General features: G+C 40.1%; 2 protein-coding genes across 5 annotated transcripts in view; both read right to left on the bottom strand.

Annotated features, from left to right (window-relative positions):
• MON2 (MON2 homolog, regulator of endosome-to-Golgi trafficking) overlaps positions 1-3,014 on the bottom strand; it is a gene marked incomplete at both ends in the record, with an annotated part of 74,601 nt that extends 71,587 nt beyond the window's left edge. For all 3 annotated transcript variants that reach the window (XM_082003137.1, XM_082003138.1, XM_082003139.1), the window contains one exon: positions 2,904-3,014. In XM_082003137.1, the coding sequence (XP_081859263.1) occupies positions 2,904-3,014 (111 nt within the window). The remainder of the gene's footprint in view (positions 1-2,903) is intronic.
• Positions 3,015-18,515: 15,501 nt separating this feature from the next.
• The window catches only part of USP15 (ubiquitin specific peptidase 15), a gene marked incomplete at both ends in the record, with an annotated part of 68,880 nt that continues 64,829 nt past the window's right edge, over positions 18,516-22,566 (bottom strand). For both annotated transcript variants that reach the window (XM_082013942.1, XM_082013941.1), the window contains 4 exons: positions 18,516-18,701; positions 19,005-19,093; positions 19,680-19,783; positions 20,218-20,367. In XM_082013942.1, the coding sequence (XP_081870068.1) occupies positions 18,516-18,701; positions 19,005-19,093; positions 19,680-19,783; positions 20,218-20,367 (529 nt within the window). The remainder of the gene's footprint in view (positions 18,702-19,004; positions 19,094-19,679; positions 19,784-20,217; positions 20,368-22,566) is intronic.

Below are 22,566 nucleotides of genomic sequence, written 5' to 3'. Positions count from 1 at the left end.
CCTGCCTCTTCAAAGAATCATTTAATACTGTTTTGGTCTCTCTATACCTAATATGGCATTAGTTTGTAACAACATATACATTGGAAAGATCTTTAAAAAGCAAAAACTAAAACCCTGTTTAATTAAAAAAAAAACAGGCTCTATTTTCCTCATCATACCACTTTCTAACTCCTTACAGTATTGATTAAAAAAGGATTCACTCAAATTAATCATCTGAGCGACAAGTAGATTTGAGAACTACACTAATACTTTTATCAACAGCAAACCTATCAACTAAATTCATTTTGCAGAATTTTAACAGTATTAATATAAAAATAAAGACACAAATAGACAAATTGTTTTAGAAATAGCTGACAACAGCAAATAGCTCTGAGCAAAATTTTAGATTATGGCAGAAATTGGAAAGATTATTAGAAGCAGTTTACCTTCATAAAGTACCTATCAAATCTAGCAACTAGAATACAGCTCATAACTATTAATTTTGGACTAGGAGCTTTTTAATACCTTTATCACAGTATGGTAAATGTATTAAGTGACATGGAAGCATATACATCAGCTGCCAGATAAACTCATAAATTACACTGCATGTGCTAGTGATGAAAATAGTCTAGTTATACAGCAAGTAAAAAAGCGAGATCATAAGTAGTAGGAATTTGTTTTAAAAAGCTGGTGTTTAAACATGGTTTAACAAGCTGATGCTGTTACAAATCAGTAAGACCATGCCATTCCTCTGACCACTCTAGCCAAATCTAATCACGATCAGACCAAATGCAAGCAAATAAAATACCTGTTTAGCAGTTGAGATTTGTCAAAAAAAGGATACCCGTTCCCTTTAGAACTAGAACAAAACAAACAAACAAAAGGCTTCCAAAAGTGAGGAAGTAAGATTGTTTCCTGCAACTGTATCATACATCCTACTATAGGACTGCTCTCACCTCAGACCTCTGTAAGAGCCCACAACTCATAGCAGATAAGAGTCCCATCCCTTTATAAGCACCTTCCATAAACCATAAACCTACCCCAACTCCAGACAACCGTGGAAAACTTTGTTAAGCGTTTTTAATGAAGTAAATTGCTGTTGAGGTTTAAAAGGGAACACCACGAAAAGTCATACTTACACAAGAATATGATAAACGTGCTGAACAAGTGTCAAGGACTGCACATGCAGCGGTTACTTTAACCTTCAGCATGGCAAATATAATGAAGCATTACTAAAAATACTAGCTTGAGAATTATATTGCCCATTTCCTTTGTAGATCTTGAAGAAAGTAAAAATTAACACAGTGGGGAAACTTGTTCAGAGACCAAATAACTTGGTCACACAGTAATACACAGGAGAAAGTGGAACCAGCACCCCCACCTCCTTTCAAAACACAGAGATTTCTTTTCCATTGACCACAACTTTTTCTTATTTACATGTGACCACACACAATTTCTCAGAATTGATCACAACTTTCTCTTGTTTTCTGTGACCACACACAATTTCTCAAATACACTGCCATCCCTCTGCAACCTATAATCACAGATAACATGCTATGCTACAGCATGACGCTTCATGCCTTTCAAAACAAGCACAGTCATTAGCTTCAATTCATCTCTTAAAGTGTGTAATATTTCATAAAACATTAAACATGCTATCACTTAATTGGAACTAAAGTCACATTACATACGTAATTCCTTCCTTCCAAATTGACAGAGTCTTTACCATATTTTCCTAGGTACCTTTCTGGTTCTGCAGCTTAATCTGAGTTAATATATTGGTATTTTTCCCTCTCACTATCGCTTAGAAAAAATGTTTTCTAAAATGGCAAGTGACAAACTACTGATAGGGAAAAAGTTAAACTGACTGTGTAAACACATTAGAGAAAGACACAGTTAAAACGTGTACTTTAAATTAGAGAGACCTGCCCTCCAGTTAAAGTAATCCGGCTCATCAAGATTACCGAAGTCTCAAGCTGCAGACAGAGTAAACGGAGGTCTGAAAAATAAAACATGCCATCCTACTGACATAAATAGATTAGTGAAATTTTTAAAAAGGGAGAAAAAAGTTACCTAAACTCCTCTGTCTCCCAAGCTTCCTCCGTTGTAACCACGCCATTGGAAAGCCACAAAACCCCAAAAGCAAGGGGTACGCCAGCGATCCCCAGCGATCCACGCAGTTAATACCGGCAGACACAGACGCGCAACAGGGAGACACGACGGACGCCGAGTCGGGAGTCGCAGTTCAGAAAGCCCGTGCGTTCGTTACACGGGTAAGACACAGCCCCGACACCAGATCTGGGACGCCCCGCGCCCCCCCCAGGTGCCCCACCGCAGCCAGAGGGAGGGCCGCGCCCCGGCGGCGGCAGCGCACAGCCCTCGCCGGCTGGGCCGCCCCCCTCGCCCACCGGCCAGCCGCGGCCGAAGCGCTGCCCGCTAGGCGCTCGCCAGCTGCCCGCCCGCCGGTGCGCCCAAGCCCCCAGCCCGCCCCAGGAGAGTTTCCTGAGGAGATGCCGAGACAGCCAAGCCAAACTTTGCCTCTTCTTCCCCGGGAGGTCGCTGGGCGTGAAGCGGGGCTGCCCCCATTTTGCCCCTGTCAACGGATGATCTATCTCCCCAACCCCACTCCCTGAGGTGAGCTCCCCCGGCCCACGTCGGGCTCCCCCCGCCTCCATAACGCATTAAAAACAACAACCCACAGGCAAACGCGACAGGCAAAGCCACGTCTCAGCACAGACAGCGCTCGGCAACCCGCGGCCATGAAGGACGGACTTCACCGGGAGCGGTACCGGGCTGAGGGCGCGGGGGCACGGGCACGCCAGCAGCCTCCTCTCCGGCCGGGCCCCGCAGCAACGGAGGCCCCGGCGGAGCGGCGCCCGCCGGCCCGTCTCAGCTCAGCCCAGCCCGCCCCGCCTGCCCCTCACCTCCTTGACGGGGGGGAATTTTTTCCGGCACTCCAGGCTCAGGCCCCGCAGGTCTCCCTGCATGTTTTCCAGCAGCTTCTTCACGGCTTCGGGGCTGCTGGTGCCGGACATGGCGCCGCCAGGCCGGCTCCGGGCCGGGCGCTGGTCCGAGGGGGCAGGGGCAGCGCCTCTCCCTCCACGGCCCCGGCCGACACGTCTGCGCCCGACACCGGAACCCGTCAGCCGCGGCCCCGGCCGCTTCCCCTCCCTCGCGTCGCCACCGCCCCCCCTCCGCTCCCACAATCCCGGGCGCCGGCAGCGCTGCGCGTCAGGCGGCTTCCGCACACACGGCCCGGGGGCGGGGAGACCGGCGGCCGGACCCCGCCTCCCGGGGCCGTGGTGGGGGGTCTTGCTCCTTCCCCGCTGGGGCACTGAAGACGGCACGAAAGGGCAGGAGGCGGCGCGGGGTCCCGGCGGGCTGCCGGCGGGGAGGGGACAAACTGCGGCACTGGCGAGGAGTAGCGGGGAGAGTGGAGGGCCGGGGCCTCGCCGCTGGGCATCTGCAGGTGGCCGTCAGCAGCCGCCGCCCCCGCCGAGCCCGGCCCTCGGGGGGAGGTTCGGTGCTGCATGCGGTCTGAAAAAACAAAAAGCGAGGCAGACTGTCTCCTCTTTTCCTTGCGAAGCCTGAAGTTCTTTGCTTGCTGCTGCAGGAGTGAAGGTTTGCGCCCTTCGCGACCCGCGTCTGCCTGAGCGCAGCTTCCCGTGGTGTTCTCCAGCCGCAGCCGGAGTGAATCCTTGGCTGAGAAGTTAAGATAAACAGAGGCAGGGCAAAAACGCGGGGACAGGGTGGCAGTCGGATCCGGGGAGCCTTGTCACCAGCAGCTGCTCAGCAGCGTCCCTCGGAAACCCAGAAGCCTTCCAGGCAACCTTCCTGAACGCTGCCTGGGAGCTTGCTTCTGGCGGACACCATTCATTATCGAAGTTAACATTTCGCGAAGGTTTTGGTCTCTGTTGCAGTAATTGTTTCTCCATATTCTGGTTGCTGTAAATCCTGTACAGGGGTGGCAGCCTACCTGTAATGCAGCGTGGTTCTGTTGCCCTTCCATCAAACCTAGGGAGTTGGAAAACATTCTTGAGTTCCTACAGTCTGTAGTTTTTAAACTTGGTAATCTTGGGGAAAAAAATTCTGAAGAATGGGAACAGAGAATAAATTTTTACTGCCTTACTGTTTAAAATAATTTTAAGTGGTGTCTTTGCTTCAGACTTTTCCCGAAAGTCTGCGGCTGTATTCAGAGAATGTTCTAAGATTTCTTTTTGATCTTTTTTTGTGTGTGTCTTGTAATGGAAAAGGGAAAAGAACACCTCATAAATTTGAGCGTCCTTCCTTGTATGTTGGGGTTCATTTGCTGTGAGATACATTGCAAATCATATAGCAAACAGGGTCCCACTGGCACAGCATTGTACACTGTACCTGTAGGTATAAATCTTTATATGTGCGTGATGAGGCAAAAAGTGCAGGATTGCTAAGTAATTTATTATTTTAAGGTCTTTATTTCTACATCATTTTTCAATTACTGGCTGCTAACTTGACAGAACTGGATAAATGAATGAGAGTCTTTAAAACTGCGTGTAATACTGGCACGATTGAATTAGGTGGTCAAACTTTACCTTGCCTTCAGCCAAGGAGCTGGGATTTCACCCCTGTGTTCAGTAAAATCAAATCCATGATTCTGTAACATTGTTGCGCTTTCAAAATGCATTGGTCTGTGTATTCTCAAAAGCTTTGATTTTTATAGGCCTACTTAAAAAAAAAACAAAAACAAAACCACAACCAAAACCCAAGACTCTTGTCTTCGGTGGAACTGTTTACATGCTTAACCAATAAGCGTTTTCCTAAGAATTTTCCTGCCTGAGTGCTTCATTCTGGGCTTCAATCCTGATGGCAATTCACAGACCAGTCCAAATACCTTCATAAGAACATGGATGATTTGCTAGGACAATGAGTCAATTAATTATTGACTATGCATAGGTATTTCTTAGGTAAGCTTTAATGATTTACTTCCTTTTGTTCTTTGGACATCTCTACCTATTTACTGTACATGGTGAGCTGTGGGCATATTGGTATTCCCTGAATCTACTTGTCTGCCTGAACTAAAACAATTGAAATTTCTTGTGAAATGAGAGTCAGTACACTGTCCCATAACACTGTCTTTCTTAGGAAAAGGGAGCAAGTGTTTTGGGTGACACTGTCTGAATGTGACATCTGAATGTGAGTTAAAGCATCCCACTGTCATCATTACCCCTGTAACCAAAATGAGGAAAATGAGGAAAACTGTCATATGGCCATATTTCCCCATTAACAATGATGAGACAAGTAAGAAGAATTGTGATTAATCACATTTAAAAGCAGCAAATTAGTATGTATTAGATTGTATGTGCATACTAATTTCCTGCAAATCTTACTGTTTTGTTTAACCAAACAAGATTACTGTAAACATTCAGTTTGAACGGGGGGCCACTTTTAACATTGTGAATGCCTGATAAGTTAAATTGAATGAAAAATAGGTGATGTTTTGTTTAATCAAAACCATAGCAGTAAATTTGTCTACCCTTCCTCACAGAATAATGCCAATTTCTGAAGTAAAAGTACTGCAGGAATAGATGATTACTGCATGTGAGTAAAAATGACAACTTGTTGCTGTGTGATTTTTTTTGTTGTTGTTGTTGTTAAGAGTTGCATAAAAAATTGTAAAAATATTTAAGAACAGTCATGGTAAATATTTTGGAATATAAACTATTACACCTCTTAGGAAGAAGTGTTTTATGTATTGTTTGTTTGTGTTGTCATTTATACTGTTTGTGTAAAATGATGGTTTCTTAAGAAAAAGCAGATTATATCATTATTTTAATTATTTTTTTCATATTAGCTTGTACCTGCTGATTATCTGTCTTTTCCTATTCCAGGTGTGTAGTGTTCCAGTAGAACTGGGAGCATGCTACAGGCTTTCTGTATTTGTAACAGCTTGATAGCAACCCTGCCACCTGTATTAAGTGTAACATATAAAAATTTTTTAAAAGATGTTTCTGGCTGACGTTCCACCCTTTTTGCTAATCTTAATTTGCTGTTCTCTGTTTTGTAGATCAGGAGAAAAAAGACTGGATGCTACTCCTCTCATAAGCAAAACATATTAACTTTCTTGATTCTTAAATATTTTTCTCTTCTTATTACATTACAGAATCTTATATTTGTTGATCTGCTGAGATGCATGAAAAAAAATTTACTGCAGCTCTTTCGTTGTCTATTACAATGCCTGGTGTTTAGCTTTCCGTCATCCACTGTCCTCTCTGCAGATTAATAACACCCGTCTTTAACTGTGTCAGACAAAATTGGACATACAATTCTAATAGTACCCAACTCATGGTATTGGAATGCAAATTAATCTTAGAATACTGTAACAATGTGTTCTGGGAATTTCATCTGCTACTAAAAATGAGATTATTATAACTTTAGTATCATATATATTCTATTTACACATTGTGATGCTTTTTGAACCAAGTGGAACACTTGGGAATTTGGTGAGACCTGCTGTCAGGATCTTATGAAATTTGGTACAAAAATACTTTAATAAGCAACAATTCTACTAATTAAAAGGGGTTTCTTAGGTCAAATGCAGTCTCCTGTGTATCTTCTCAGAAGGCTATTCTGTGTTTCATACTTAAATATCGGTGACTTAGTTTAAAATTTGTTCTATTTGAATACTTCACGTTTTGTCATTTATCATACATATCTTTTCAACCACCAGCTTTGACACTTAGTCTGGTCAGCATTGCCAGACACATGGGTTTGGAAATGAGTCATACAAGTGATTGCAGAATTGAAAACTCTTTCAGATCTGCTGAATACCAAAATTCGGAACTATATACGTGCCTGAATCTCAGGCGTGTCTTTTAAACACAGAAGATAATCTTTCGCACTGTTTTGATGTACGCCTTTTGTAAATGCAAAAGATTTATTAAGCTAAACCAGAGCAATTAAACTATTTAAACTATCCAGGATCCTTTTAAGTGACACCGATTTGATTGTCAATGTGACTTACTGTAGTTGCACATTGATTGCAATTGGTACTATTACATGTATTCTTACTGCACTGAGTAAAAGTGCTTGCCTGTCTTTTGGTATGTTTGTAGTGCCTCAGTTTCAATTCAAGTCGCTTTTGAGTCAGAAAGTGGAGCAGTGTATGTGGACATCTCTGAGGGCATGTTTTTGACTAGCAGGTTAAGAATGCTAGTTAGCTGTTAAGCTAACTTTGTATTGCGCTGTGGTTGTTATATTGTTGTTTATTATTAAATTATGTTATTTTGTGATGGGCAGTGGGTGATTGAAATCATTCCCTGAAGCTTTATGGCCCTAATTACCAACGAAAATGCTCATGAGACCTATTGTGATTCATTAAATTACCTCCTGGAACCAAGTGTTCACGTTCATTCCAAATGATGTGCATCAGTCCTTTTGATTTGATCAAGCATGTGATAGCTTGTACTAGTGTCAGATGTTTACTCCTAGTTATAGTCCATCCTGATGGTAAGTCATGATGGAGAGAATTTTGCCTCATAGTGGATTGAACATAGATACTGATATCAACAGTGAAAATTTAGATTAGAGGAAAGGATGGATTAATACCAAATACTTTCTGTAATACTTTACAAAACCTATGCATTGTATTGGTCTGTGTAAGCACAATGAAGCCCTATACGCATGTGAACACCTCAAAAGCTCCTTCTTAAATTATGGACAGAAGAAATTAGGCAAGAGAGTATTTCTGTTGTGGCCACGAATGGGTTACACTCAGAGGTAATAACCTTCCCTCTAGTACCTGCTTGGGTTTTTTTATGGAATAGAAGGGAAGCCTATGTTCCTTTAGGACGTGGCTGTATGAGGAAGTTAGATCTACCAGCAAATTGAAAAATACTTTGTTCTCCAGCATGAATGCCCCTTGTAAATTTAACCTGTTCCTTTTTGCATAGGTGTGAGCATGTGTTTACATGTTAGTACACATTTTGTTTGTATATTTGCATGTTAATGCACATTTTATTTTGTTCAGTCAACTGAAAGAGCAATCCCAGCTGCTGTCTGTCAGTGGAGCATCCTCTTTGTCATTAGCAAACTATCAATAATTATGTCACATTATCTTTAAGGTCACTGACAAAAATGTTAAGTAGCAATGCTGAAAATGTCAGACCTATGACATGTACTAGATACTCTCAACCAGAGGCTTAGATGCTTCCATGACTCCTCTGTAACAAGCCAGCAAAGCTGTTTTTGCTTTTTTCCTGCTTGAATCTTGTCCAAACACATTCTGAAAGCAATGGGGTTTCTTTTTGCATTGCCCTTTTGAGTACTGGTAATTGAATCAGCTGAACCTGTTAACGTCTTTTCTGAGAAAGAGCTGCTGTCCACTGCTTGAATTTATTGCTGTCTTAAAGCTAGCAGTGTATCAACAGACAGATACATGATATTCACAAAATCTTATCAGCAGCTCCCACACCCTTCATACTTACCACTGAGCATGAGTCAGGACAGATTAAATAACTTTTCCAGCTCACACAGGAAGTATGTGGCTGGCCTGGGAAATCAACCTTACTCTGTGTGTTAAACTGAATGTGTCTTTCATTCCCTTACACAATAAATATTATTTATTAGCTAAAGGAATTATTATCTATTCAGACAGCACCTGTGATTTTTTCCCTGCATGGTATGTAACACACTGCATTCATGATATGGCTTTTTTTCTGTCAAGTGTAGGAAATACCAAAACCATGATGGAGATTTTACTTGAGAGTTGTTTACACTGAAAAACCCCAATGCTGACTGTCGCTGCTACCGTCTTAACAATTAGCACAGCCTGAGGTCATGGTCAGAGGATGAAGGAACATCAGTGATGTTGCACTTCTAATCAGAATTTACTGCAATCTTCATGTTTGTTACTAGAAACTTTGGTTTAGAAATAAAGGCATAGATGTGTTGAAGCAAAATAATTGTGATTCTAAGCAGTGTTACTTGATTCAGAGCTCTTGCAGTGGATAGTGGATCAGCTGTACTCTTGGGAAAAGTCTTTTCCTGAGTATCTCCTCCTGAGTGCAGGATGCATAACATAAAAATACCCGTCAAGAATGTCAGAAATATTCATTGCACTGCAGTCTGTTTGTTTTGCTGCTCTCTCATCTATTTGCCATAAACCTCCCTACATCTTTTAATCATTTCCTTTTTATCTCTCCCTCAGCTTGTAAGAAAATTATGGAACTATTTCCAGACACCTAATAGCCTACAGATGATCTACTAATCACAAAGCAACGCCAGAGAGGAGAAGGGTGTTCCCCTGTGTAAAAAGAATTCTTTTTGGCTGCTGCCACAGAGAGGTGAAGCTGCTGGATACTTTCCCCAGGCTCTGGTGAATCCTTCTTTAAGATAATCGTTCCAGATTGCAGCCCTGGGGCTGCGGAGCGATACTATTACTACAGGAGAATTTCCATTTACTGAATGCATGTTAGGTCTTTTGCGTTAGGGGTGGCCTCTGTCTGTGTAGCAAGCATTGCAGTAATGTCTATAAAATGCAGAAAATAATTATAAAAATAGATATACTCGCTATACTCACATAAGTAGCATGGAGGCCAGCACACTACATAGGTATTCTTTTCTGACGCTGCCACAGTTACGCTGCCAGCGTTACCACCTTAATTTGTAGCTAACTCAGACCAGCATAGGAGAGACTCAATATGGCCACGTACTTCTGAGACCGTCCAGCACAACTGTTCGCAAAGACGAAGCGTGACCACTCCGTAATTTTACAGGCTGTTCTTTCTATAAACCATAAGGATTAGAGATTTTTTTATGGAAGAGATCATGATGAAGAACTGTTTGGTACAGAGGTCTTGATTTACCTTATATGTTGTGCTCATCTTTGTTGCTTTATGAAAATTATATTTTAATCTTCATATCTTCTGAATGAAATATCTTCTTATTTAATTCAGAGAACTTTGCCCTTGATATAAGTATTTGTATGGCTGCACGTGTGGCTGTGTTGGGAAGCCATAGACTGAAAGAAATTTTGTTACTCAGGTTGAGTCAAAACAGATAAACAGAATGAATATACTTCTGAAGGAATTTGTAAGATAGCCAAAGAAACCCAGCCATAAAGAGACAAATGCTTTCCTTAGTAGTAAAATGACTATACAGATCACCTCCATGTATTCCAAATAAAGCAGGGCTATACCATAGTATGTATCTACATCCTGTGTCATGTGCAAGCAGGCACATCCATATCCTGGATGCATACATGTTGCAATTTCGTAGTTATTCTTGGTATTTGGGGAGAATTTCTAGAAGTTGTATTCAGTATTTCACAAATGGGAGCCCCTTCCCGGAACCTGCTCCCAGGGCACGGTGGAAGAGCTTGCCCATCTCCTCACTCAAGTGCATGGATGCGCTGTTGGCTGACTGCTCGCTGGAGCACAGGAAATTCCAGGTCTGAACACTTGCTGCTCCAGCTGAGAGCCAAGCCCTGGAGCTACTGAATGGATCACTAAGTGGGATGTGAAACTTGTTTGGCCAGTCTGAGACCTTATTTCCCTTTGGCAGCATGGTCATCAGTAGATTCCTATGGCTGTTTAGTTCTAGGGGCCTTCCCTGCTCCAGTCCTAACTAACAAAACCATGCCATGATCCAAGATTAATAAACAATTTAGTTATAAAATTAGCCATTAACATACTAAGTATTGACAAATTCTTTGCCAAATGGCTGTGTTCCTGACCACCTCAGCCACACTTCGATGGGGGATACAAATGTCTGGTAGGCTTGAATGTCATATTTTGTTGAAGAAAGCCAGGACCAGCCTTACCAACAGAGTTACAGTAAGGTTTCAAAGAACTTGACACTTCATTTTTCCACCCTTCAGGACATTTGGAGCCTTCCTTTGTAAAGCTGTTCTTCAAAATTATTAACAAACAAACACAGCTACTGCTTTCAAGGCATTAGCCAATACTTGGATGCATAATTACAAGTTTTCTAGATAATGACTAGGTGAGGAGTCATGTCAAAAAATAGTATGGCTCTTCTATTACTGTCTTATTTCAAAGTGTCCTCATAATGTGCTAGAATCACCTCTGGATTGTTTCCTTTCTAGTGGTTATCTTTCACTAAAAGAAGTTAAATCCATTGCTAAGAACCAAATTATTATTTTTTTTCTTTCCTTACAAGGCAACTCACATCTTTAATTCTCAGCTGCCTGTTAGTGACTTTTGCAGTATTTGCCTTTTTTTAATCATAGGAATCCTCTTTTTTTATAAAGTATTTGAAATCCTCTACCACCTCCTTATTAGTATCCTATGGCTTTCTCATTACATTCATCTTTTCTATTCATGCAGTAAAGGCTTTTCCATACTCCTGCTTAGCACTCTTAGCTGTCGTTCATTGTTTTTACATACGTCCACAGTTCTGTGCAATTTCTTCCTCTTTGCCATGAGTTCTTTTGCTTTTGTCTGCTACTGGCGTAGAGTCACATTGGATTACTTGATACATTTGTTCTGGAATGGTGTATGGAAATTTAGATCCCAAATACGGTTTATTTCCTTTTATTTTTAACTGCATATTTGTTTTGGCAAGATTTTTATTGGTTAAATAAATTAAGTTGGTGTGTTTATGTGGGCTTTTTATTTCAAGAAAAGAATATCATGTTTGTCAAATTCTAATAATATTGTCAAATGCTACTGGGAAAATGGGGACATTATAATCCATCACCCTTGATATTAAGGGAGCAATTTAGATCATAAAAATGAGCTTTCTAAATTACAATCTCAGACTGAGCATGACATTAACCAAACAGAAATCCAAAGATTATAGAGAGAGGATAGGATAACGGAATGCTTCCTGTAGTAAGTAGTTCTACAGACTTTTTTGATTTCTCTCTTAATCTTTGCCACCTTATCTGAAAAATATTACAGAAATGTCTACGATCACATTTCCTGAAGACGACTTCTAAGGCATTATTTCCTATACCAAAAATCAACATGTACAATTAGTTTCCCCCAAATGTGTAAAAATAAGTTAATTCAACAATTCAGGATATTTTATAAAGAAAGTTCTATTGTCTCCATCCCATCAATTGATTGTGATTATTGTATATTATAGGCATCAGAAATCTGAATATTTATATTATGCTTGATCAAGACATTTCCATTGACTTTATTGCCATTAATCTAAAATGTCCACAACATTTTTTTAATTAAGATTTTGGAAAACAAAAGAATTTTTGTATTTAAATTATCTTGTTTTACACTAACACCCAAAAACATTCACATAGTGTCAGAGGCCAGAAACTCATTGGTGACAGAGAATTCTTTAAAGTAAAAGATGTGAAAATCAAAACTGCTGTTATTGATAGTCCTAGCACACTTTTGAAAAATGTGTCTGACTCTAGGTCTCAGCTCTACAAGTTGTATTTAGGATCTATGTCATACCTGGCAAAGTTATTCAGGACATCAGTCTCACCAAATAAATAGGTTATTTGGACACTGCATTTAATTAAGTAGCTATTAGGTAATGCAAAATTAGTCGACATGACTAATATGTTTTATTTGATTTGGCAAATGCAACTACAGAGCAGCAATGCTGTGTAACTTTTATTGATCTACTCACTTGCAGCTGAATTATATTAGGGGTTATGGAAGCTGCTGTTCTCATTGGAATGGGGGGAGCAGAACTCGGATAGGACCCAGACACCTTTTCCTCTTGCTCAGCAAATTGCCCAAGGAAAACCAGTCCTATATGAGCAGACCTAAACTGTGTATTTCGTATCACTGAAAAACATACATCTGAGTTGGCAGAAGGGTATTCTTTGTATTTGCTTTTAATAGATATGGATGATACAGGGTTAGTAATTACTGTCCCTTCTGTTTGTAGGCTTTCTCCTCAGCTGAGAGATACACATTTACGCAACACTCACAGTGTGTATTTTATAACATTGGCAGATGTTGAAAGCAAGCACAGCTCATCCAAATCCTTTCAGACACTCTTCGTTGTGTTCTGGAAAATGCCTTCGTGCCTCCACAGCTGGCTGCAGCCCTCATTTCCATTGCACACCGTGTAGGTTTTAACTTTCATTTTTGAGGAGCCGTGCATTTTTCAACAGGGGCATGTCTGAACTGGTCATTGTGCTTTGACAGAAATTGTCATGGAAAAGCAAGGATGCTCTTCCAGCATCGCAAAGGAAAAAGGAGATGTGTGTTTCAGTTTAGGCGGTAACCGGGGGGGAAAGTTACCTTGAAAAAATGACAATAAATCGGAGAGGTCGTTCAGATGGGATTTGGAGCGGCTTCACGCGTTTGATTTAAGTTAGTAGCAATGGTGCAGGAAGGGAAGAAAAATCATACCTTTTGCTACCTTGAAACAAGAGCATGGATTGTATTCCCGTATTAATGAATTCTTACAACACTAGCGAGTGAAGGCCTTCCCTCAAACCATGCTGAGCTCTTGCAGAGATATATATCTCTATATTTTTTTTCTATACAGAAATACCTACAGATTCAGGCCTCCATTCAAAACTTTTAAGTGATTTTTAAGTGGTGCCATTAGGTCTGAAGAAGGAGGAACATTCCTCTGAAAAAAACAAGGTATTTACGGATTCATAGATCTCAAAGCTGAGGCAGGTAGCTCAGACCAAGTCTCCATCCCGGCAGCGGAAGGGCCATTGCAGTCTCGGCTGCCTCCCCTGGCCCAGGGAAGGCATCCAGCCCAGACTTAACGTGGCACCCACCACGTGCCTCTGCCGGTCGTTCCGCTGGTATCTTCCTTCTCCTTGTTAAAAAGTAATTGTGTGAAAGACTCCTGCACTTATTTCTATTTTCAGATCGTCTGGTTTCGGTTTTGAACCATTAGTTCTTTGAATGTTTCTCTCCGCTCCAATCCCCCCTGCATACAATTATTTCCTCCATCATAAGGTATCCCACACAAATTGAGGCACTTCTGAGTAGTCTTTCTGAGAAAACAAGTCGTCTTTATATGTTAGTGCAAATGTATTTTCTCTGGGGTTGTAGCTTTTTTCCGTAATGTCTCCCAGGTTACAACCTGAACTTGTAAAAGGTAGTAACCCAAATGGTGTATTGTACCCAGGATCCTCACCACAGACCCGGGAAGATTAAGTCAACTTCTTATTTCTGCTTATGTGTCCAAGGACGAGTTCTGATGCCACTGTTTCACACTGGGAGCTCACGCTGAATTGCTTGTCCACCAGGGCTGCACAGGATTTAGGGGTAATTGCTGCTTTCCACCTTCCGTAGCTATGTGTATTTTACACAGTGAACAAAAACATTAATTTAAGACCAAGTACCACTAACTTCTCCAATAAAACCCCTATTCCACAATGATTTCCTAATGGAAACTATTTTGAGATTGTTGGTCGGTCCGTTCCTAAATTTTGTATCGGGTGATACTGTGCAACACTTATGTCTTGATGAGAGTAATGTGATACTTAAGGTGATAATTAAGTGCCAAGCACTTAAATAATTCTAGGTGCACCTATATTATAAACTTTATCAGCTCTCTTTTTCAATTACTTCCCGCCCCCTCCCCAGTAATGAAACTTACTTTTCATAAAAACATACTAATGTGAATTTCTTGTGGGGTCATTTATCAGCTTTTGCATTACTTGGGCCAGGATGACTGTTAATGCTACCTGGCATATAGTATTTCTTTCCCTAGTTAATGGGATAATTGGTCATGAATTTGTCACATGTGGACTCTCCTGTGGTTTCCATGCTATTCCAAGATTTAATTTCTTCTCTGTAAGACAGGTCTCTCAGCCTGCCTCAAAAGCATGCAGTGCCAGTCAAGCATGCAATACTGGACCTAAGAAAGTGGAACTGTTTTCACAATTTAGCCCCCAAGGAAAAAGAACTAAAAATTCTGGAGAAAGCAATTTGCCTGCAGACTGAGAATATGCTTATTCTATCAAATATCGCTTTCATATTGTTTATAGTGATTTTGTCAAAGTAACTAGTACTTAGAGAAAACGAGAAACAGTACCCTGAAATTAGGGTCTGACATCAAAGGCAGCAGCATAATTTTTGAAGAAAAGTGGTGGATTGGCCAATTAATTTCTTTGCCTGCCATACTGACTTCCCTCTGAAGATTTCAAAACACTTAAAAAAATACACCGCACTCCGTAACGCTGCGCTAATTTGCTGGGAAAGCTAGAAGGGGTTGTGTCCTTCCCATTAGCAACTAGCTGTAGATGCAGGAGATGTTTGTACATCATCTGGCAAGGTATTACCTGACAGCTTTTCTCATCTGTCATCTCAACTGCAAGTTGCAAACTTCACTTCAGTGTGCCAGGAAGGCAGGTAGGACTTTAATTAAAGTGGATGATAGAAGAGAGACATCAGGGAACTGATCTGCACTGAAGCATCCAGAACAATGTCTGAAGCCAACTAAAACAAGAGGTACTGGGCAGTATCTCATCACCTCTCCTTCCCCCCCAGCCAGGCTTTAAGTGAGATATTGCTGTCACAAAATCTGCGGAGTAACTGGGAATTGCAATCTGTCTTCTGCCTCCTACTGCTTTGTTTCTGTGACTCTCATATTAACAAGGTTAAATATACCTTGTAATTTTGGGGTTTGATGCCGACACAGCCATCAAAAAGCTTGCTGTCAATGTAACTGAAAAAAGCATACTGTAGATTTTATCAGACATGACTCATAAAAAGAGATGTTAGGACCCTCTTTCTTCTCTGTATTAATGACTAGTTGAGTGACACTAACTTTTGATAGACACCATAAAGAGTAATATGCTTTCTGTAGTTTTAAGCATCTCCACACTGGATGAATTAGCGTATCTTATGTGTGAATACATGATAGTTTTATGGAACTCACAACTTGGCTGAATTCCCAGAAGCCCTTGAGACAGTCAGAGAGTTACTGATTTTTATACCTGATTAGGAAGCTTACAAATCTTGGAAGCGAAATTAACAGTAACAAAATGAAATTAGAAACCATCTAAGTAATTTTTTCCTAACTAAATGTTACTTCGATCAATACCCTTTTAAAGTCTATCTGGATGATTCAATTATTAGTAGGTTAGGTACATTCCTTCAAACATAAGATCCCTTATATGTATATAAATCTGCATTTTCAAAGTGCATTAGGAAATCAAGTTACCAGATATTAAAGCTCCAATCTACAAACTCCAAAGCAAGACTTTGGTAAGTCAAACCAGATCCTTTCCTTCTTCGTGATTTTTCCAAGCAAGTTCTAGGCTAACATGATACGAGAAAACAAACGGAGTGTGAATGTGGCAGGGCTCTTTGTGTTGTGCTATTCAAAGAGATGATCACTTGTCTAGGATTACTTCCTCTACTCTATAACTTGATAGATATATCTCATCTCTGAAGTGCTCTCACTAAAATACGCAAGTTAAGCTCACAAGCTATTTGGTACATAGCTTTGTATAGGGCTACTGTATTCCACAACTAAATACAAGGCTTTAAGCCAAAAGCTTGTATCATTTTCCCCTCACCATATCAATTTGTCTAATGTTAAATATATTGCCTCATTTCACCAACCATCTCAGAGTTAGTATCTTTCCACTTGACTAATTATGTTATAGTATTACTTAAAAAAAAAAACAGTATTTTTTTATGGCAATAAACAATTCTGTTGCAGCCTTACAAATGTTTTTAGAGCCACACAACGACAGGAGAGAATCCTTTTTATATATACTACCTTCTGGAAATGCTAGTAATCTTATTCTGTGTTGGTCATTAAATAGCAATTTTGTAACAGATAATATAAGCCTTAAACAAAGACTACCCATTACACAAACACTGTGGGAAAAGAATTTGTAAGAAAATGGAAGACTAAATAAGGCCTTGAATAGCTTTATTGAAATCTGTATAAATAAACATGCGCATTTCAAATGTAAACCCAAGTGAACTCAAGTGCAGACAAAATTTTAACCTCTGTCATGCAGGAGGTTAGTTTACATTAAAAAAAAAAACCCCCAAAAACCTCAAAGCAGCTTTAAAATACCAGGATGAAACACCAGTTTTAATATCAAGGTATAAAGCAAAGCCATGTCCAACATACCTCATTTATATCCTGGTCAAATGCAATTTTTTAAATCTTTTTAATGCTAACATAAATAAATAATTTACCAAAATGTGCACTCACAGAGTGAACTTTTATTTACAATACACAATTTATAACCTATTGTATTTGATTAGTTCAAGTGAAGAACATCATACTTTTTGCTTTTTTCTTTTTTAAATTATTTGTTTAAACAGTGGGACACAAAGCAATTCTCCAGGTAGTAGATATGTGAAGTGTGCCCCTGCACTTAAGAGCCTCTCTCAAAGGCAGTATTGTATACAAATCAACAATACATTCTTCCAACTAGATTAAAGGGAAAGCAGCAAATTAATAAATGTTTCAAACTGTCACACTTATTTTGGCATCCTGGACCGTTGAACATAGTTAACTAAAATCCAATTCATAGTCTGTATGCCTTATATACTGTACAGGTTCTGACTTGAACATGCAAATGCCAATTCTCTTAATGAGTTACCTTTTCAGATATGCTGTAAGGCTACGGTGAATTCCATCAGGAACACACAAAGAAAATTAATCAGGCCTACCTTTAAAGTAATTTTGTTCACTAACAATTTGAAGGCAGGTTATATTGAAAAAATTCTCATCTAAGCCCAATACACAGCCATTACTATGGATACAGAAGACTATTAACTCTGACCCTGTCACAGAGTAGTTTGCGAGCTGTCAAACTACAAAAACTGGGGAGAGAGAACTTGCAGCACAATTTTAAATTTTGGACTGACACCGGATTAAAATTATGCATGTCTTATAAGCAAGATAACAGGAATTATGTCTGCAGAGTAGATTCCAACAAGCAACAAAGGATACTTACATTTAATTGAAAAACTTTTTGTTAATGCAGCATGAAATCCAGAACCTGTTCCACAGCAGCAGTAAGATGAACATAATATTCTGGATGCTCAACTATATCACAAAAGGTTAAAACACCTTTTCAAGCTATTTCTTCTACTGTGACCAATTTTATAAAAAAAAAAATTAGGGAGAAACAAAAATTTGCTGTTTCAAGAAAACCACTGTTTAGATATTTATGACATTTTTACTTGTAGTCTGTGTGACAGCCTAAGGAACATGTATATATTCATCCAGAAATTAGACTTGGCAGTAGTATTCTTGCAGTACTGAGAAAATAAATGTCCAGAAGTCCACAGATTTAACATTTTAGTTATTAACTCACATCCAAAACTAAAGAAAACATAATCCATCAGAACAGCAGCAGAAAACTTAAAAGGGGTTTATTTGTGATTTCCTATATATAGCTTGTGAATACAAGACTGTAAATGCATTAGAGACAATTTCTGTTTAAGTTTTTATTGTTTCACTTCAAGTACTGCACATGTTAAAATGCAATAAAGATTTACATTCTGTTATCCGAAATTCCCCATCTCAGCCTTTTATTCTTAATTTGGTGGGCAATTTCACTCTTTCAATAGGTATCCCCAGTAAGAAAGTCTCTTTTATGGCTTCTAGTTCTTCCATTAGTTAGTGTGCATACAATTTTCATTTTCAATATCATTATCGTTTTCATTGCTGTCTTCATCACTTTCTAGCGGGATGCCTGTGGCAGCTGAAGCACCTTGTTTAGTTTCCCGGTCAAGAGGGAAAAAGCCAGTTCCACTGATTGTGTCCTGTCTCTGGTAGAAAAGCACATATGCTGCTTTGGACTGTAAAAGAGAGAAGTATAATATGCTCATGAGGCTCCAGACAAAACATTTGCAGTCCAAGTTATACTCCCCTCATGCCTCGCCCCAAATCTATACGGTAAAATTACAAAGAAATTCAAAGCTTGCATGTAAATTATTTTTTATGTCAGAGCAAACGATTTTTGTTTCCTACTGTCCTTTGAAAGAACACAAACTACTACCTACAAATTTACTGCAAGATTCATGATTTACTCTTCATTTTTCTTCCCTCAAGAAAAAAACATCATCAGCAGTCCCAATTTTAGAAACACAAAAGGTACTTGCCACTATTTGGTCCTCACATGCAGTGGACACACTACTGTCATCAAAGTAGTACCATTTTCCATCATCCTTATTTTTTGCAAACGCAGTATCTACAATAACAAAGTACAATGTCTAAGGACTTTGTATCTTCATAGATGTAATAAAACCAGTTGCTAGAGTCCGTAACTGTCAAACACTTGATATTTAACTAAAACCTATTATCAGTGTTAGACTCATACTTTCATACTTTTTTTTTAAGCATAGAAACTTAACCAATACCATTACCGTTCTAAAGAGAAAGGACAGTCAAAATAAAATGCGTCAGTCACTTTTTCATTTTTCTCTCTTCTTTCAAGAAGATGCACAATGGGCAAAAATACAGACCAGTAAGACAAAGTCAGTTATAAGAGTACAGTAGCTCTTACGGAGTTTTTAACTTTTCCCTTTTCACAACATGCATAGCTAGAAGTATAGAAGAACCTACAATTATCCTTGAAAGCTCATTTCATATATTCATATATTCTAACACATATTAATTTGTGTTAGAATACTTGTGAAAACGTTTCAAAGTAATGAAAAAAAATTGTCCCATAACCATTAAAAAATGCCATTGATGCAAAATGATCAGTACTTAGATAAAAATTAACATGGAAAGAAAGCTGACATGTAGAATTAGGATATTTGAAATCAACTTACAATGCCCTCCTCCCATTCCTCCATAGTGGTTGGAGACAGCAATCAAGTTGTAGCGGCAAGGCCCTGCATTGGGATTAATAAGGAACTCTGACATGTCCAAGTCGCTGTTTAAAAAACAAGCAAACAAAAAAAACCACACACACACACAAAAAAAAAACAACCAAAAGAAGGTCATATTAGCAATATTTTTTAAACCATTTCACATTTTGGTGGTCTTTGAGGCCTTTACTTTATACTCCCCACAAAAAACCCCCATCCACCAGACTACACTGACGGTGCATCTCTCTCACTCTGTGAGGAGTAGAACAAGAACCAGTAATCTTAGCCAAAACTATTGATAGAGTTCTTCCATACTTATCTACTATTACTATTTTACTAAGTTCATACTTTTCGCTTACAAGCATTTTGTCATCAGTGTTTACTGGATCCACACGTGGAAGCTGAGAACAAAACCATTTCACATAATTGCTGGATTAAATATGTGCCCTAGTCATGCCAACTTTTACACTTCTAGCACCAAAACATTTAGGTTTCTTACTTTATTGGAAAGTCAACCAATGTATCCAACTTGTCCCTCATATATCTGCTGTAGGAAAAGCGCTTTAGATGAACTACCAGGACGGGGGGCAATGACCACAAGTCTAACTTCTTGGTAGCCTGCTGATGTTCTTTACAGTTTGGACAATACCTAAAAGAAAACAAAATAGCAATTTTAAATAACTGCAGTCTGTATATATGTTACAATACCTTACCATAGAGAAAGCCAGTAGCATGGGATGAACTGAATGAGCAAAAGGTGAAACACACACACGTTCCATCTTCTGTTACTAATGCCACTGATATCCCTCCCAGTTTAAAACATGAGATGCTCATGTGCGAGCATGCTCACAGTGAAGATGGACAGCATTTTAAACACAAAAGTAGCACCTCCAAATATAGGGATTCTCATCTCCTATAGTAGTCCCTGTATCTTTAGTTAAAACACAGCTTTCTCCTATTTTCTAAAAAAAGACAAAAGGTTTTGAAAATACTTCAGGAAAACTGACTACATGAGAAGCCATAAATAACAGACAACCATGGTTCTTCCAAGTTTCAATTTCTAACTGCATCCATCTCCCACCCCATCCCACCTACCACTAAAACCAGGTAACAGTGACTACTGGAGCCTCAAAAACCTCCTTACTAAGTAAAAAAAACTTGCCTCTTTAGTCGGCAAGTACAAAACAGGCTGTGACTTATAAATTTCTGTTCTCTGCAATGCATACTTGAATCTTTCAAGAACTAAGGCTCAGGGAGGAAGATAAGCAAGAACAACGCATGGAAGCAACTCTTCTCTAAAGTGGTCTACGCATATTCTACATCTTGGTATCTAACAAGTAAAGATCAAAGAAAAAAAAAAAAAGACATGAGCCCTAATTAAAAAAGACTGCACAAGTGTCTTTACATAGCAACAACAGATAAAGACAAGAAATTAGGAGAACTGTAAGGGCAGGCTGTAACTGAAGAACTGTTTTTCCAGTTGGTTTAGAGTATCTGGAATACAAACAGTGCTGGACTAGGGATGATGAGCTCTTAGATTAGACCTGTGAAGACCTGACAAATGAAGGAAGACTCTGATTAATGACCTCTGGTGAGATGCAGTAGCAACTGCTTGACTTCAGCAGTAGTTGCATTTTGTAGTTTAAATACTTTGCTTAAAATGTGCTGCAAAAATGGAAGTGCTTCACCACACTTCAGTTATACAGTATCTCAAATAGTCTATCCAGTGTTGTATAATCTAGCAAACCCAGAAAAAAATCAGAATTTATAAGTCAGCCCCCTCCCCCACCCAGTAAAGGAGGATGTTTGGTGACAAAGTTTGGAAGTCTCCAAAGCTTCTAAGTATCCACAGAAGAAAAAGTGGCAGACCCTCTTTTCAAACTTAATTCTGAGCTTCAGGTGTTGATAAAGGATTCTTATCTGCTACAAAATTGCCAGAGAAGACAGATCTTACAGGAACACAGAATCATAGAATAGCTTGGGTTGGAAGGGACCTTTAAACAACATCTAGTCCAACCCGCCTGCAATGAGCAGGGACATCTGCAACTAGATCAGGTTGCTCACAGCCCTGTCCAACCTGACCTGGAATATTTCCAGGGATGGGGCATCTACCACCTCTCTGGGCAGCCTCTGCCAGTGTTTCACCACCTTCATTGTCAAAAATTTCTTCCTTAGATCTAGTCTGAATCTGCCTTCTTTTAGTTTAAAACCATTACCCCTTGTCCTGTTGCAACAGGCCCTGCTAAAAAGTCTCTCCCCACCTTTCTTGTAAAAGCCCCCTTTAAGTACTGGAAGGCTGCAAGAAGGTCTCTCGGGAGCCTTCTCTTCTCCAGGCTGAACAACTCCAACTCTCTCAGCCTGTCCTCATAGGGGAGGTATTCCATCTCTCTCACCATTTTTGTGGCCCCCCTCTGGACCCTCTCCAACAGGCCCATGTCTTTCCTGTGCTGAGGGCTCCAGAGCTGGATGCAGGACTCCAGGTGGGTCTCTTCAGAGAGGAGTAGAGGGGCAGAATCATCTCCCTCAACCTGCTGGCCATGCTGCTTTGCAGGCAGCCCAGGATACAGTTGGCCGCCTGAGCTGCGAGCACACATAGCTGGCTCATGTCCAGCTTTTCATCCACCAGCACCCCCCCCCACCCCCAAGTCCTTCTCAGCAGGGCTGCTCTCAATCCCTTCATCCCCCAGCCTGTATTGATACCAGAAGTTGCCCCAACCCAGGTGCAGGACCCTGCACTTGGCCTTCTTGAACCTCATGGGGTTCACACGGGCCCATTCCTCAAGCTTGTCCAGGTCCCTCTGGATGGCATCCTGTTCCTCAAGTGTGTCAACCACACCAGTCAGCTTGG

This window comes from Phaethon aethereus (assembly GCF_964289735.1).
Source record: "Phaethon aethereus genome assembly, chromosome: 1".
In the NCBI taxonomy this organism is placed as follows: domain Eukaryota; kingdom Metazoa; phylum Chordata; class Aves; order Phaethontiformes; family Phaethontidae; genus Phaethon; species Phaethon aethereus.
Note: the sequence above shows the minus strand (reverse complement) of the source record. Positions and strands in the feature narration are given on the sequence as shown.